Genomic DNA, 14,667 nt, shown 5'->3' with positions numbered 1-14,667 from the left:
TCGCGGTTCAATCCACATATCTCAATGGTAGAATTAGAACGAGTGAGAGTTGAGATTGAAAAATCTATGCAATTGTTAAGACCACATCATTAATGATCATGTCAATTGCCCAGGAAATTGGCGAAGAGTATTCTGTAAAAGCGAAGAGCGGGAAACGACAAGTGCGGGATATAAGCACTTTGGTGTCACCGCCTGCCCTTCCTGACTTGGCGCAATTTAGACGGCAGAATGGCGATTTTTTGATCGCTCTTCGTGTTTACCCTGTGCCTGAGAACTTTTTTACCTTGCGATTTGTTGTCGAGGGATTCCTTCAATATTTGAGGGCGCGCATACCGTTACAATTATACAATAGCTAGCTAGGCATCATCAGCTGAGACCGATACCCATATCCGCTTGTTTTGTACCGCATCTGCCTGGCCTCTGCCCTACCAATTCAATCATCACCGACGAACAATCGTTCCTCAGAACAGCAGCGACAAGCATTTCGTCTCCTTAGAGCCTCTATTGGGGTTATTTGTGCAACCCTCGGTGTCATATATCTGCACCGGTCGAATCCGAAATAATCAAAAATGCCTAGCATGTGGTTAACAGAAAACCAGAGTCAGTCGCATTCCGCATTCGTCCCAAAGCCTCGAGCGTTGACTGCCACGGCAGACTATGCGCAGTAAATGTTGAAGCATGAGCTAACTTATATCACAGAGATCGGTGTGATCTTCTGCTCAGCCGGTATGCCATTTGCGTTCCCGAAGCATTAATAGCTTGAATTGAGGACTGACCATGTTTGCCCGTGTTTAGGAGGCTTGTTCCTATTTGGAGGAGTGGTGATGTTCTTCGACCGATCATTGTACGTCTACCCTTGCTTATCGCATCTGTTTGGGGAGCTGAATACTAACGGCTATTCAATAGACTTGCCATGGGAAATGTACGCCACGTGCTCCATCATAATCTCCGATCCGAACTAACATTACGTAGATTCTCTTCCTCATTGGATTGACCCTGATCATTGGTGTCCAGAAAACCATGGTCTTCTTCACCCGCCCGCAAAAACTCAAGGGGACCGCCGCGTTCGCTGCCGGTATTCTCCTCATTCTCTTCCGCTGGCCCTTGACCGGGTTCCTGATCGAATTGTACGGCCTCTTTATCCTGTTTGGTGACTTCCTCGTCACGATCGGCCAATTTGCGGGTAACGTCCCTGTGGTAGGGCCGTACATCCAACGTGCCCTGGAGGTTCTTGCTGGTGGAAGGAGCAATGCCGAGCTTCCTGTATGATGACATACAGGTAGTAACTGGCAAGGATGCTGCAAATACTACGTCAGTCCTCGAAATCGAGGATGGTGTACCATGTCTGCGGGATATCAAATGCACATCCCGATCTTTGCCGATGTACAAGTATCCAGGTACACTGTACAAGTGACAGTGACATGGGACGATATGACCCATCTACGGCGCTCAGCACGTTATGTAATTAATAATGACCCTTATTGATCTCCGCCAGCTCTTCATTGCTGGTGATCAGTTAATATGCATGTTTGAATAGACAAATTACATTGTGCATCATACAATCTGGTTTCGCTTCCTCATCCTGTGCATTGGACAGCACGTCTCGAACAAGGTGGTCCATTGAGGCAAAGAAAACCAGTCACAAAAGCCAGAAAGAAGCAGAAGCGAATCATCACGCTCAAGAGAGAAATAGTCGAATGCACCTTTATTTCCTATTCTTCACAGACCCCTCGACTCATCACATCATTTAGTTATCATTGCATATTTTCCAATTTACCGGGGGTTGTTGAGGTAGTCGACGAGGTTCTCAACGACGGTAGCTGCGTTGGTGGTCTGGACGGCCTCACCGTGGTGGGCAATAATGGTGCAAGAGGAAGCACGGGCAATGATGACACCCTCCTTACCCTGGATCACGGACAAAAGGATTAGTACTCATTCTCGTGATTGATGTGATCGATTTCTTGGGGCGGGTGTGGGTTGAGGGGATCCCGGTCACCTACCTTCTTGCCGTATACGCTGCGCTCGTCAGCCTTGATGGTGACGAACTTCTCACCGCAAACGGAGAAGCCACCGGCGAAAGCCTTGTCGCTGGAGGTGTAGGCGGTGATCAGGGAGTTGATCTCTTCCTGGGAGAGCTAATTTTCGAGAAGCAACGAGGTTAGTTGACGGCGTCAAAGCAATCCCCCGCACGAAGACAACCGGTGAGCTTACCGCGAAACCGGGCGAAGCGGCCTCGACACCGGAGAAGTCAGCGGCAAGAATGCCAGCCTTGTCGAACTGACCCGAGCCCATCAGGCTACGAGAAAGAAAAACTTGTCAGTACACATCGGCTAGATACGGTGCAACGGGTCCACGGGTTGGGTTCGATGTTGACATGGAGGGGTATGTCAGGGCCGAGGGATGATGATATACCTGGAGTCGACATAGCCTTCAAGGGAACAGATGTTAGTGAACTTGACGAAGCAAGGGTTAGACTGTTGCTGCAGTCTATCCGGGGGGGGGATTCATACTTTGCCAGATTGCTGAGTGCTCGCCCATGATGACAGTAAACAAGTTGAGAGAATAACGCTGCAGTAGATTGAGGGTTAGAGATCAGGAAGGGAAGAGGAAAGGGGTTCAAGAAAAAGCGCACCTTTTGAATATACAGAAAAGGAGAGCTTGTGGGAGAAGAGGAGTGTAGTGGGGGGGAAGTGTTGTGGCGGTCGGGAGAGGACCCCGCCATATGACGATCCAACCGTCAACACGGTCGGAAGACAAGCTTATTTGTGTTGATTTGCGTGGATTTGGAAGGGCTATTCTTTGCTATGTTCTATCTCTATCGGGAAGGTTGCAAGAGATCTGTGTAGGCTGTAAGATGTCTGATATTGTATATCGTCGCTCACCAACTAGCGGTGGGAGAATCTCAACAAGCTCAACATGAACTTTTGGATATGTCTCCTTCAATATCACGAACTCGCACGAAGTACGATGTATGACATACATATAGCATCCCGGTGCTCATCCAGTCCAGTGCAGTCAATCCAGCCCAGCCCGGTCAAGTTCATGTACCGTCGATCTTCCACGATCGCTGCCTCGGCGCCTGAGTCGGGATTAGGGAGTCGGGATGATCTGACCGCTAGTTGGCCACTTCCTTGAGACACTCTTTCAAAGAACGCACGTTTCGCTTCGTCTCGTCTGATATCGGAAGGCCAGATGCAAAATGAAAAACCACATTGGTGTGAGAGACTGGCTTGGCATCACATTGCGTTGGCGACTCAGAGTCTCGGGGAATCGATCAACAGCTGACCGTGCACAGTCACGATGTGGACATCCTTTCAATGAGGACAATTCTGGAGCATACGGAGTACATATCTCTTGATTCTGACTCCTGGTTTAAGGGTCAAAACGCCGTGTCTCAGCTATTTACCGGTGAAACACGCCTCCTGCATGGCTTCAGCCGAGGCGGAGCCCTCGTTGGCCCCTTTTCAGCGTGGTAGCGAGCTAATCAATTCGCGACGTATACGCTCATTCGTCCCGCACGAAATAAGCATCACACGTGAGGATTCATGTTAGCGCTGAGACGCCCCTCGATGTCTAAAACAGAATTCATTGCGATGTTTGGGCTCTACCCGTCTCGTTTCTCCTGGTCTCGTTGGTCCAGTGCGGCCGACTAGGGCCTGTTGGCGCACTTAGGAGATTTGGGATATGAGGATCGTGGTCGTTGGTCCAATCTGGGCCCTAGAACTGACGACACAATTAATTTGGCCTTTCAGCCGGTATCTGTCTCATTTACTCCGTACGGAGCCTGTTATTGAATGCTCCACTCACTTTGAGCTAATCCCGCGGCGTTTCATTAATATCAAGCGGTCTCGCTCATTTCAATTTGCTTCCTCTTGATTCTGTTTGGTCTTCTGGAAGGCCCTTTTTTCGTTCCTATGATCTGGGATCTTATTTGAATTTTAATATCGTGCATTTCTTTTTTTCTACCTCTCTTCTATTGCATGCCGGCTGGTTTCCAGCATACTAGTAAGAGATGGCCAGGGGTATAACAGCAGTCCAGTCTCGCACGAAGCCCAAGGATGTCATATCTGTCCCTGTATTAACCTATACCGATGCTTTGCCACGGAATGACCTTCGCAGTCTTCCTGGGGCCCCACAACGTCCAGGAGAGCCCACAGCGAATGAACAGTGGGACTTCAGTCAACAACCTGCAGGAGATGGTTGGATTAGAATGCCAACACCAGCCCAAACAGCTGCCCAGGGTGCAACTTTCGACTTTTGCGTGACTGCACCACCAGATGAAGCTGTCCAACCTAGCACCCGACTAGACCGCTTTCCAACCGAGCAAGATATGATTGGCATTGCCCTGGGGAGTCCTGGCATGTTGAACAAAGATGGGTCTCTGCCACCGCCCAGGTTTGATACCTTGGCTTTTTCCCCAGAAAAAGATCTTCCTCAAAAGCCAAGCAAATGGAAGAAGATTGGCGGATTGTTCAAGGCAAAGAACGCCTTCACATCCCTCCCGGAAGCGCAAGAAAGCGAGGGCAAGCCACATGGCAACGGTGATGCACAATCTGAGAAGTCCCGCAAAGCCAAAGAAAGAAACCAGTCGACAGAAGAGTGGCCGAAAATCGAACTTGCTCCCCCAAGATGCCTGCCCAGCGGAGTCGGAACTTGCCACTAAGCGGTAACGACGCCAAGGATACAAGGGATCAAGGCCTTTTGCTGAGTGTCGACATTCCGGATGTTCAGATGGAGCGATATAGCGTCATGTTCGGCAATGTTGTCAACAACAACGAGAGACCCTCACTGCTGACCAGAAGAGCTAAAACGCTGGACAAGCTTAGCGTGCCAGATGCAATTGTATGGCATTCCATCAGCTTAAGGTCATTACCAAACTGACTTTCTGAGATAGGGCTTTCTGAAATCCCCCACACCACCCCCAATGCCCCAGCGCCGAGCAACATCACCGGGACGCTCAAGCTTCACCGTGTTTCCCACCTCACAGCCCTCGAAAGCGGCAGAGATACTTGGTACACAGAACTTCTCCCGTGGACCGACTCCTCTGGTGAGGGCAAACACGCTTCCCATCGAGAGTCCATCAAAAATGCTACCGCAACTACCCCATCATTTTGCACACGCGGACAGCGTCTCTTCGTTCGAATCACCTGTCATTCCGAAGATATTTTCTGAGAGTTCCAGTACCCCAAAGCCTTCTAGTAGCTATGACAAGCCTCTTCCTGCCATAAAGCCGGAGCAACAGCCTATTCGATTACAGCACAGTGTTCAACTGCAGGAGCCTGCTCCATCTTCGCAGGACATCCGGTTACAACACAGCGCCCAATCACACGGCGTTACTGTAACATTGTCAGAGCCACAGCCTACTCGAGCACAACAGAGCATTCAGACGCAGAAGATCACTGCATCTCCCCAGCAGATCCGGTTACACCAAAGCGCCCAACAACACAGCGTTGCAGTTACAAGGCAAGAACCACAGCTCGCTGAATTACCGAAAGATGTTCGAACACAAAAGGAAAATCTGTCCCCGCAAAGGGTTTGGCCACAACAAAGCGTCCAACCACAAAATGTTGCCATAATGGTGCCAGAACCACAACCTGAGCACAATGTTCAACCACAAAAGACTACTCCATCTCCCCAGCAGACCCGGCCAGAAGAGAGCGTCCAACCACAAAACGTTGCTGTGACAGTGTCACAGCCACAGCCTAGTCACGCACAACAGAGTGTTCAGACGCAGAATGATACTCCGTCCCCACAGAAGACAAGGCCACAACAAAATGTTCAATCACACCACATTTCTTCAGCCACAGCAGATCCTCAGTCTGCTCTCTTACAGAAGAGTATTCGACAACAAACAGGCACTATGCCTCCACAGAACATGCGGCCACAGCAGAGCTCCCAACCTTATCAGAATGTTTCCACAAAGCAACCTATTCCACGGCAGCCAGTTTTCCAACCGAGAAAGGATTCTCTGCCGCACGCAGCATCAGTGCAGCCGAGAAAGGATTCTCTGCCACAAGCAGCATCAGTGCAGCCGAGAAAGGATTCTCTGCCACAAGCAACATCAAAGCAGTCTCAGCGCCCTCCGTTACCACACAATTACTTTCACCACCCACCTAATATGCCTATGGATCACCATAAAACCAACCATTCAGCTCGCCCACGCCTCAGAGTTCAAACCCAAGGCCGACCCCAACCACAAGTTAGAGATCCATTATCAGGCGGCACACTTCTAAGCGCATCATCAAGATCAAGCCCAGCCCGGGACCAGCTTGACCGGATCGTGACCCCATTATCAGGCAACACACTTCTAAGTGCATCATCAAGATCAAGCCCAGCCCGGGACAAGCTTGACCGAATTGTGACCCCAGTATCAGCCTCGTCAGGCCCCAGATCTGGCGTATCGCCAGCAGAATCCACCCGCATGCCATTCGCCGATGCGGTTGAACCCATTGATACCGCCGAAGAAGACCCCGAGCCCGAACCCCAAGTCGAACGTTCAATCCCAAAGGTTGAGGTCTCCATAGCTCGTTCTATCTCTGTCTCGCGGGCAAAGCGACAGGTCATCGTTCCCATCGGAGCGAGGATCGATCACCTAGACCCAGACGAGCGGTTCGTGCAGAGAAGAGCTATGACACCGCAGATTACAGACGTGCACCGAGGGCATCGGCCGGGTGTCTCTCAAGAGTTGCGGATCGAGTGTCTGTGACATTCTTCCTGCGCCAGTCTTTGAGTCTTCATTCCTTCCCTCTTTCTTTCTTTCTTTCTTTGTTCTATACCTGATCCCCCTTTAACACGTCACATACTGTGCTCATATTTCCTTTGAATACTTCTATTCTCTTCTAATATATACCTTGGATGGTTTATAACTGTGATACAAGCTCGCATTTTACTATTTTCTTTAGATGGAGTAGTCTTCCCACATCTCGGATATACTTGCTTTTTAAAGAGAAGACACGCTACAGACCAACCAGTCTAGCATTTTGCCTCATATCTGGCCCAAATGACGAATCTGTCTAAACCCAATCGGAGTTCCTGAGCTTCATATTCATCTTAGCGCTGTAAGAATTGAAGTATGAGTCACCAGAACGTATAAAAAAAAAGAAAAGCCCCGAATACTTTAACAGAACAGCTGAATTGATCCTATATGTTGTCGTGGCACATGATGGACACCCTAATACCACCCTCGGCTTATACGACAACTCAATTGAGAAAATATCTAAAATACCTCGCTCTACCAGCTCACTATACGAAATATATCACCAACCCAGAATCATTCCCCAAAAGCGAAGAGGCACTCAAAGACCTCTTCCGGTGCCAGATCACTCGATTCCCATACGACAACCTCACATGCCATTACTCCGCAACCCAATTAGCAGAGATCCAGCCCGAGCAAATCTACGCCAAAATCATCGGATACGATGACACAGCCCCATCATGCAGAGGAGGCTATTGCCTAGAAGTCAGCATATTCTTCCACCACATGCTGCGCGGCCTAGGGTTCTCCGTGTACATGACCGGTGTGCGCAATCGGGAAAGGATAGATGGTATACCGCAAGGAGAATACAAAGGATGGTAAGAGTGACAAGAACAGAGAAAAACAGCAAGGGAATGACTAAACTCGTGGAACTAGGACACATATTGTTAACATTGTGCGGTTACCCAGTGGTGCGGAGTACCACTTGGACGCAGCATTCGGTGGAGATGGGCCAACAAGTCCCCTGCCGCTCATCTCGGGGCAGATCACGCAGAACTTGGGGTCTCAGGAAGTGCGACTGGTTTATGGTAATATGCCTAAGCAGACGCGTAAGGAGCAGAAGGTTTGGATGTATCAGTATCGCAATTCTGTGGATAAACCGTGGAACTCTTTCTATGCGTTTGCAGAGTTGGAGTTTTTCCAGGATGATTTTGAGGTGATGAATCGGTTTACGAGTTGGGATGCGGTTCAGAAACGAAGTTTTGTTGTTGTCAAGTTCATTCGCAATGGGGAGACTGCCGGACTGCCTTTGTTGGAGGGAGAGGGCTTAGAGGGCCCGGACGATGTTTCTGTGGTAGGGAAGATTATGATGGTGAACAATGTGGTTAAGTTGAATATGGGCGGGAGAACGAGGGTTATTGATTCTTTTGAGACGAAGGAAGGGAGATTTGAAGCGCTGAAGAAATGGTTCTCTATTTGTTTGTGAGACTAAGGGGTCCCAGGCATGTATGTATAGGAGTCTATGAATCAGCTGTTTGAGCATTTGCTCTTAGTCTTTGGTAGGAACACTGGACTCTTCTACTGTCTGTACCTCGACACCACTGTCCAGGTTCACCTCTACATTAGAGACAGTCCATGTCATTCCAACATAGGAGTCACTGATGACTCGGATGTTCACCCGAGCGGTACTGGTACTTGTAGATTCAGCGAGGATTCCCTCGGGGAATTTGACGTTGGACCGAACGGTCAACAGCCCGCCAGTCTTGTCGTTGGAAGGCCCTCCGCGGCTGGAACCAGCGCCGGCGTTGCCCTTGCCCTTGCTGTTTGTACCCTTGCCGTTTCCGTTGCGCTTAGACGCCGGGGGCCAAGACACACGCTTCAGGCCGAGGAGCTCACCATCCATCCCATTAGGCAATGCACTACAGACAATCAAGAAGAAGCCCTCGGTCTGTGGCTTGGGGAATCGAGGAGCGTAAACCCTGCAGTCAGGATTTGCGGGTGGGTTACGCCGTGTCAGGGATACGGCCACACCCTTTGCAGACACACTCGCAATCGACACGGAAAGCTGAGGCAACTGGGAGGAAATGCGAGTAAAGTTGAAGGGTAGGTTCAACTTCTTGACCAAAGCAGCAACCGCACTAGTAGGCTGCGATGCGAGGGAGACAAGGGTTCCCGGGAGACCCTTGGGTGGCTTCTCGGTCGGAATACCCGGAAGAATTGATAGCTGGTGGTCCTCCGGCCAACGTGCTGATTTGATACATTGGAGTAGAGTCATCAGCATCTGACACGCAGGAAGATACCCAAGTTCAGCCATGACATCGATTGATGCCTGAATGATACGAATGCCCTGATCAAGCACAGATGTCTGATCACCGACATAATCCGTAATTGGGAGATCAATCCGCGACATGTATGCTTGTAGGAGGAGGAAAGCCTTGGTATGTGGGTCCCACAGAGGCGCATCGCCCATGCAGTCGATGGAGAGCGGCAGGTTCTGGGCCAACTCGGCATTGATAAGGTCTTCATTGTGTCGGACAGGCAGCTCGTCAAATTCCGTTGCAGAGCACATCCAGCTCAGGACATCCTCGAAAGTCGGATCTCGCTTCGCATGTGACATGAGGTATCGGATTGTCTTGTGCGACAGGTAGTAGTAACTCATAATCTTGCCGAAGGGAGTGGAATCGACCTCTCCAGTGGCCGAATCCACAAGAACGCAAGAAGACTCTGCCAGGTCGTTGAGCGATTTTCCAACCAATTCAACCATGAACTCTTGGGCTGTGGCCTGGGCGGCCATCGTGTTTTGTTCTTCTGCAGAGATCTCGAGGCCGTAGTATGAGGGGTTTTTGTGCAATCGACGGAAAAAGAATGTCCAAGTCAAGTAGTCTAGTGCATCTTGTTGAGTTCCGATAGTTCCAGCAGATACCTCAGCGCCAAGATGGTTGTCGAGAACCTTGTGCAAGGTTGACTCAACAGGGAACCCAGTGTGAAGGAAGTGCTTGTAGAATGGCTTCTTTGAATCCTGCGTGAAAATACGCGCGATACCAGAAGTATCGAATTGTGGGCGGCCTGCACGACCAAGCATTTGCAGAACATCAGTCAAGTCCATGTCCCGATAGCCTTCAATCTTGGCGTCAAAGAACTGTGTGCCCTTCACCACCACAAGATGTGCCGGAAGGTTAACACCCCATGCAAGGGTACTGGTCGCCACCAGAACTTGGATTTTGTTATTCGCAAAGAGCTCCTCTGCCAGTTGACGATCGGATTCTACCAAACCTGCATGATGCAAACCAATACCAAAGTTGAGGGCTTCTCTGAGGGCATCATCCTTCACTCGTGCGAGATTCAATTCCAAATCATCTTCAGACATTCGCACAAATCGACGAGGATTGTCCTCCATACCACAATAATTGATCAAATCTTTGGCAGTGAGACGAGTCTGTCGACGAGACGCAACGAAGACAATGACCGGCTTTTCGGGAGAGTGATTCTTGATAGCAAGGAATGTTGGGCGATTCATCGACTGCATTAAGGGACAAAAGCCACGCTGTTCAGGGAATCCGTCGATGAAAATCTCAAGTGGAACTGGGCGAACTGAATGACGGAAGTTGTAGAGACCTTCTTTGACACCAAGCCAATTGCCCAGATCGGACGCGTTGGCACAGGCAGTAGACATACCCATCAGCCGAACAGATCCTTTGGATTGGGACGCGATGTAGTTCATTCGAGAAACAATAATTTCCAAAATGGGACCACGATCACCACCGAGCAAGTGAATCTCGTCAATAATCACAAGGCTCACCTTTCTGACATAGTCACGAGTCTGCCAACTGCGCGAGATACCGTCCCACTTCTCAGGTGTGGTAATAATGATATCGGCATCGCGAATAGTACGCGTGTCAGGCGTGTTGTCACCGGTCAACTCCACAAGCTTTAGACCCATCTGGTTGGTGATACGCTTGCGCCAATCCTGCACTCGCTCGCGGACCAAGGCCTTCATGGGGGCAATGTAGACAACCTTGGAACCGGGCTTTTCACGGAAGGCCCACCACATTGCCAACTCAGCTGCGACAGTCTTTCCACTACCAGTGGGAGAACCAAGGAGAACATTGGCCGGTGTGTGATAAAGAAGATGGAAGATTTGTGTCTGCATAGGATTGAAGAACTGGAAGCGTTGTCCATAAATCTCCTCTAGAATAGGATTCTTAAGAGCCGATATAGGTAGCGGTTGGAGGTTGAGCAAATCGGTATATACACTTTCAGTGTCAGGGCGAATAAGGTGTTGGAAGGAGACTGGGCTAACAGTTTCAGCACCTAGCCAGCGATCAGAGATCACACGAACATAGATTTGGCTGGGAAGCGGGTCCGAGAGCGGGATAGTGAAGTTGAGCTCGTGATCATCATAAAGCTTCCTTCGACTCAAGATGAAATATTCGTGATGATAAATTTCGGAAGTTTCCGAGTTCTCGACCCAAACCCAGAAGGACTCCGATGCTCCATGGTGGCGATCATTCCATGTGAATTCGGGGTAGATCAAAAGGCGAATGCGAAGCACGTCACGGTTCAACGGCGCAATTTCGGTCTCCACAGTGAGAGTTGGGAAATTGTCTAGAAGCTTAGACAATGTATTGCCCATGCGATGGTTATGGACGAGTTGGCCAATCTCCGCAGGTTCCATTTCTTTCATCGACTCAATAGAAGTAGCAGGAAGCTTTTCATCAAGATTCCTCAAAACAGGCTGGGGTAAGTCAAATTGACGGAAGGGGTGATCGAAGGGCCAGATTTGCTTCTCAATTGACTTGCAGAGCGACAATAGAACCTGGCATTGGTAGCCCCAGCGCCGGTTCAGTGCAATCATGAAAAGAGCACGACAGATACGCGCCGCGTTCTGGGCTACGTATCCAGTATCAGAGGCTAAAGCAAAGTCTTCAATCTTGGCACGGGAGATATAGGCTTGCAACAAGAGATTGGTCTTCGCGTGAGGGGTGTCGTTTCCTCCAGCGACTTCGGTCTGCGCAACTTCGTCACGCAGTCGCTGTAACTCCTTTGATTCACTGTCTCTAGATTGAATGTTGTCAAATTCCCCACTCATACTGATCATCTTGAGCACATCTGCTTCACCAGAACGAGGACGCATCATGTCGTTGAAAATCTCAACACTGGTCTGCAAAACGTAGTATTGACTTGCGATGCGACCGACATCCTTAGCCTTGAGATCTTCGGTCTTATCATTGAAGATAATCATCTGGCTTTTTTGCAGGACTCGCGCTGCTTGAATGATCAACTGTCTCCGCCTTTGAACCAACATTGGGTCATCGCGTAGTTCGGCAAACTCAATCCCATAGTTTCTTGGCTCGCGTTGCATACGCACGAATAGATAGGAGTAACCGAGCCATTGCACGGCCTCTGGAACAGATGTAACTGTGCCAAGGGCGATTTCAGCATTCAAGTTATCCACGAGTCGACTGGAGAACCGCGACTCGATTGGCTGCTGCGCAGTCACAGCAGACAAGTAGTGGTTTAGCTTGTCATGAGTAGTGCAAATGAATCCAATACCAGTGTCCTGGAACTGTGGACGACCTGCACGACCGAAGATTTGCATAACATCAAGAATACTCAGGTCGATGAATTTACCCTCTTGGGGATTGTACAATTGAGTTCCTTTGATGACTACCGCGGCTGCGGGAAGATTGACACCCCACGCCAAAGTGGCAGTACAGCAGAGTACTTTGATTAGGCCCTCTGAGAACATACGCTCCATCAGGTTGCGATCACTTCGAGTCATTCCGGCATGATGCGTTCCAAAACCGCTAGCGAAAAGGTCTCGCAATTCGCGCGCACGCGCGTGCTTCATGTCACGAAGGGCATTGGAATAGTTCTCGTGATCATGGCAGCTGAATAAGTCTTCACGTCCCTCCTCAGCAGCGAGCTGCATGAGCATCCTGGCAGTCATGACAGTATCTTTGCGAGAGTGGACAAAGACCATCACTTGATGGCCTCTCTCCATCATATCGCGAACCTTTTCATAGGCGACAGTATCGATATTCTCACGAGACTGTTTCGAGCCGGGCTTTCCCTTGACACCAATAAAGTGCTGCTCAAGAGGGACTGGGCGGAATGACTGATCAAAGAAAAACATGCCGGCCATCTTGTTTACCTTCAAGAAATCCGCCACATCCGTGTAGTTAGGAAGAGTGGCAGACAGTCCAACAATACGAATGAGGGACTGTGTGCTTTCGACCTGACGTTGGGTTCGAGCAACCAAGGATTCAATAACTGCTCCTCGCTCATCGTGCAGCATGTGGACTTCGTCAATGATGAGTAGACGCACTTTCTGGACAAGCTCTGTGTCCCCAGTACTTTTACGCGTCACGACATCCCATTTTTCCGGGGTGGTAACGATAATTTGTGTCTCCACAATTTCCCGTTTGGTCAATTGCATATCACCGGTCAGTTCGCGCACTTTGATACCCAACCAACCCAAACGCTTTCCAAGTTTCTCTGTCACCTCAGCGGCCAAAGCCTTCATGGGAGCAACATAAACAATTTTAAAATCGTCCACTTGAACGGTGAACTCAGTCGCATCTGGGTCCTCCAACGGATTGGGAGTTGTGTTCTTGCCAACAGCGTTAAGGATGGTCAACATGGCAGCGTCGGTTTTACCCGCACCGGTGGGGGCGCAAATGAGCATGTTTTCGTTGGTCTTGTATGCGACATCGTAGAGCAAGCTTTGCATGCGGTTGAGAGCTGTGTAACCTTTGAATGTTCCCCGGCAAAGTCCATCCAACCCAGCAATTTCAACCAGTTTCCGCCCCTTTCCAAGCGTTCCAACTTTCGAGGCTGGAATAGCGAATTCCGTGTACTTTGGTTCCTCAATCTGCTCGCTACCCAGAGGTAATCCGTATTTCCGCCCATTAGCTGAAAGTGTATTCCCAGAGGTATGTTGTTTGAAGACATGTGGATAAGAGGGCTCTGCGCGGGTCTGTGCTGGCATCAATGCCGCATTCTTATGTTCAAAGTCGCGCTGACGCAGAGCACGTTCTCTCTCTGCTCGGGTTTGAAGTCTACCAGCCATGAGTCCATCCGTCTGGGATTCCCCACGGGGACCCTTGTCCGATAAAATCTCGCCTCGATGTGCAATCAGTTCGATCACCAGATCCAGATCGTCAAATCCAACAATCTCGGCTAAAGACATTTGTAGCTCCTCGTCGTTGCTGTCAGCAGCAAGGGTCGCAATAAGTTGCTGAGCAAGCTCGGTGGCATCCGTAGTCGATTTTCGCATAGCCAGGTCCTGGCACTTGTCTTCCAGCCAGAACCGGTTGTAGGCAGATCCTGATGCGAGATGAAGTTCGTTGAATCCGTCCAGGTCGTCCAAGTCGTCAGAGGTTTCATCGTCGGAGCTGATGACATCCCAGATATCATCAACAGTTGCTGGAGAGGAGTATTCATCGTCAATATCCAGATCAATGTCACTTCCGTAGCCGACAGAGTCTTGAGGGATATTTTGAGGCAACTTGAGATCGGCGATGGCCTGACGCATAGCTGCCAGTTGCGAGAGCCATTGTGACTCGGTAGATGCGATGTTGTCCATCGTGGGTAAACGCAACCGTCGTGTTCACCGAGCTAGTTTCCTCGTGTGATAATAGCAGAACCGATAGCTTTTGAATGTAGAATGAGGGGATCTAAGCTCCAAAAGTAGGCATAGGGCAGTACCGCAGGGCTCGGTCGGTCGCATGACAAGAGCGGTGTACAGCTCACGCCTCAGGCGACAATGCGGAGGGTCCAATGCATCATTGTTATCGGTAACTCAGGAGCCCGGCTTAGGCTTAACACTTGTCACCTTGCTTTGCCACTTCAGCTGTTGTACAGCTGACTTACTCTACCAAAAAGATTGCCTGCCTCTCTGACACCAGAGCATCTCCTCGCTAAGCAATCATTACGACGTTACGCCCCACCTTCACACCTACTTGCCCCCT

The 14,667-nt window shown here is 49.9% G+C and overlaps 5 protein-coding genes across 5 annotated transcripts; 3 read left to right on the top strand and 2 right to left on the bottom strand.

The window, feature by feature from the left end:
* Positions 1-569: 569 nt before the first annotated feature.
* Positions 570-1,269, top strand: N7457_008608 (uncharacterized protein; the record flags this gene model as incomplete). Its single annotated transcript, XM_057179651.1, has 5 exons — positions 570-600; positions 700-726; positions 796-844; positions 907-922; positions 973-1,269. 5 exons carry the CDS (start codon positions 570-572, stop codon positions 1,267-1,269), a joined length of 420 nt encoding a protein of 139 aa, XP_057028037.1.
* A 504-nt stretch (positions 1,270-1,773) lies between these two features.
* pfy1 (profilin) lies at positions 1,774-2,538 on the bottom strand (the record flags this gene model as incomplete). The annotated part of the gene is made up of 5 exons (XM_057179650.1): positions 1,774-1,905; positions 2,001-2,135; positions 2,212-2,296; positions 2,413-2,428; positions 2,511-2,538. 5 exons carry the CDS (start codon positions 2,536-2,538, stop codon positions 1,774-1,776), a joined length of 396 nt encoding a protein of 131 aa, XP_057028036.1.
* A 1,474-nt stretch (positions 2,539-4,012) lies between these two features.
* Positions 4,013-6,706, top strand: N7457_008606 (uncharacterized protein; the record flags this gene model as incomplete). Its single annotated transcript, XM_057179649.1, has 3 exons — positions 4,013-4,599; positions 4,665-4,842; positions 4,895-6,706. 3 exons carry the CDS (start codon positions 4,013-4,015, stop codon positions 6,704-6,706), a joined length of 2,577 nt encoding a protein of 858 aa, XP_057028035.1.
* A 453-nt stretch (positions 6,707-7,159) lies between these two features.
* On the top strand, positions 7,160-8,180 carry N7457_008605 (uncharacterized protein; the record flags this gene model as incomplete). The annotated part of the gene is made up of 2 exons (XM_057179648.1): positions 7,160-7,572; positions 7,631-8,180. 2 exons carry the CDS (start codon positions 7,160-7,162, stop codon positions 8,178-8,180), a joined length of 963 nt encoding a protein of 320 aa, XP_057028034.1.
* A 63-nt stretch (positions 8,181-8,243) lies between these two features.
* Positions 8,244-14,282, bottom strand: N7457_008604 (RNA helicase SLH1; the record flags this gene model as incomplete). Its single annotated transcript, XM_057179647.1, has 1 exon — positions 8,244-14,282. One exon carries the CDS (start codon positions 14,280-14,282, stop codon positions 8,244-8,246), a length of 6,039 nt encoding a protein of 2,012 aa, XP_057028033.1.
* Positions 14,283-14,667: the final 385 nt, after the last annotated feature.

This window comes from Penicillium paradoxum, assembly GCF_028828445.1.
Source record: "Penicillium paradoxum strain IBT 22861 chromosome Unknown utg000007l_segment0_segment0, whole genome shotgun sequence".
NCBI lineage: Eukaryota > Fungi > Ascomycota > Eurotiomycetes > Eurotiales > Aspergillaceae > Penicillium > Penicillium paradoxum.
The sequence above is the reverse complement of the archived record's forward strand: the minus strand, read 5'-3'. Positions and strand labels throughout refer to the sequence as shown.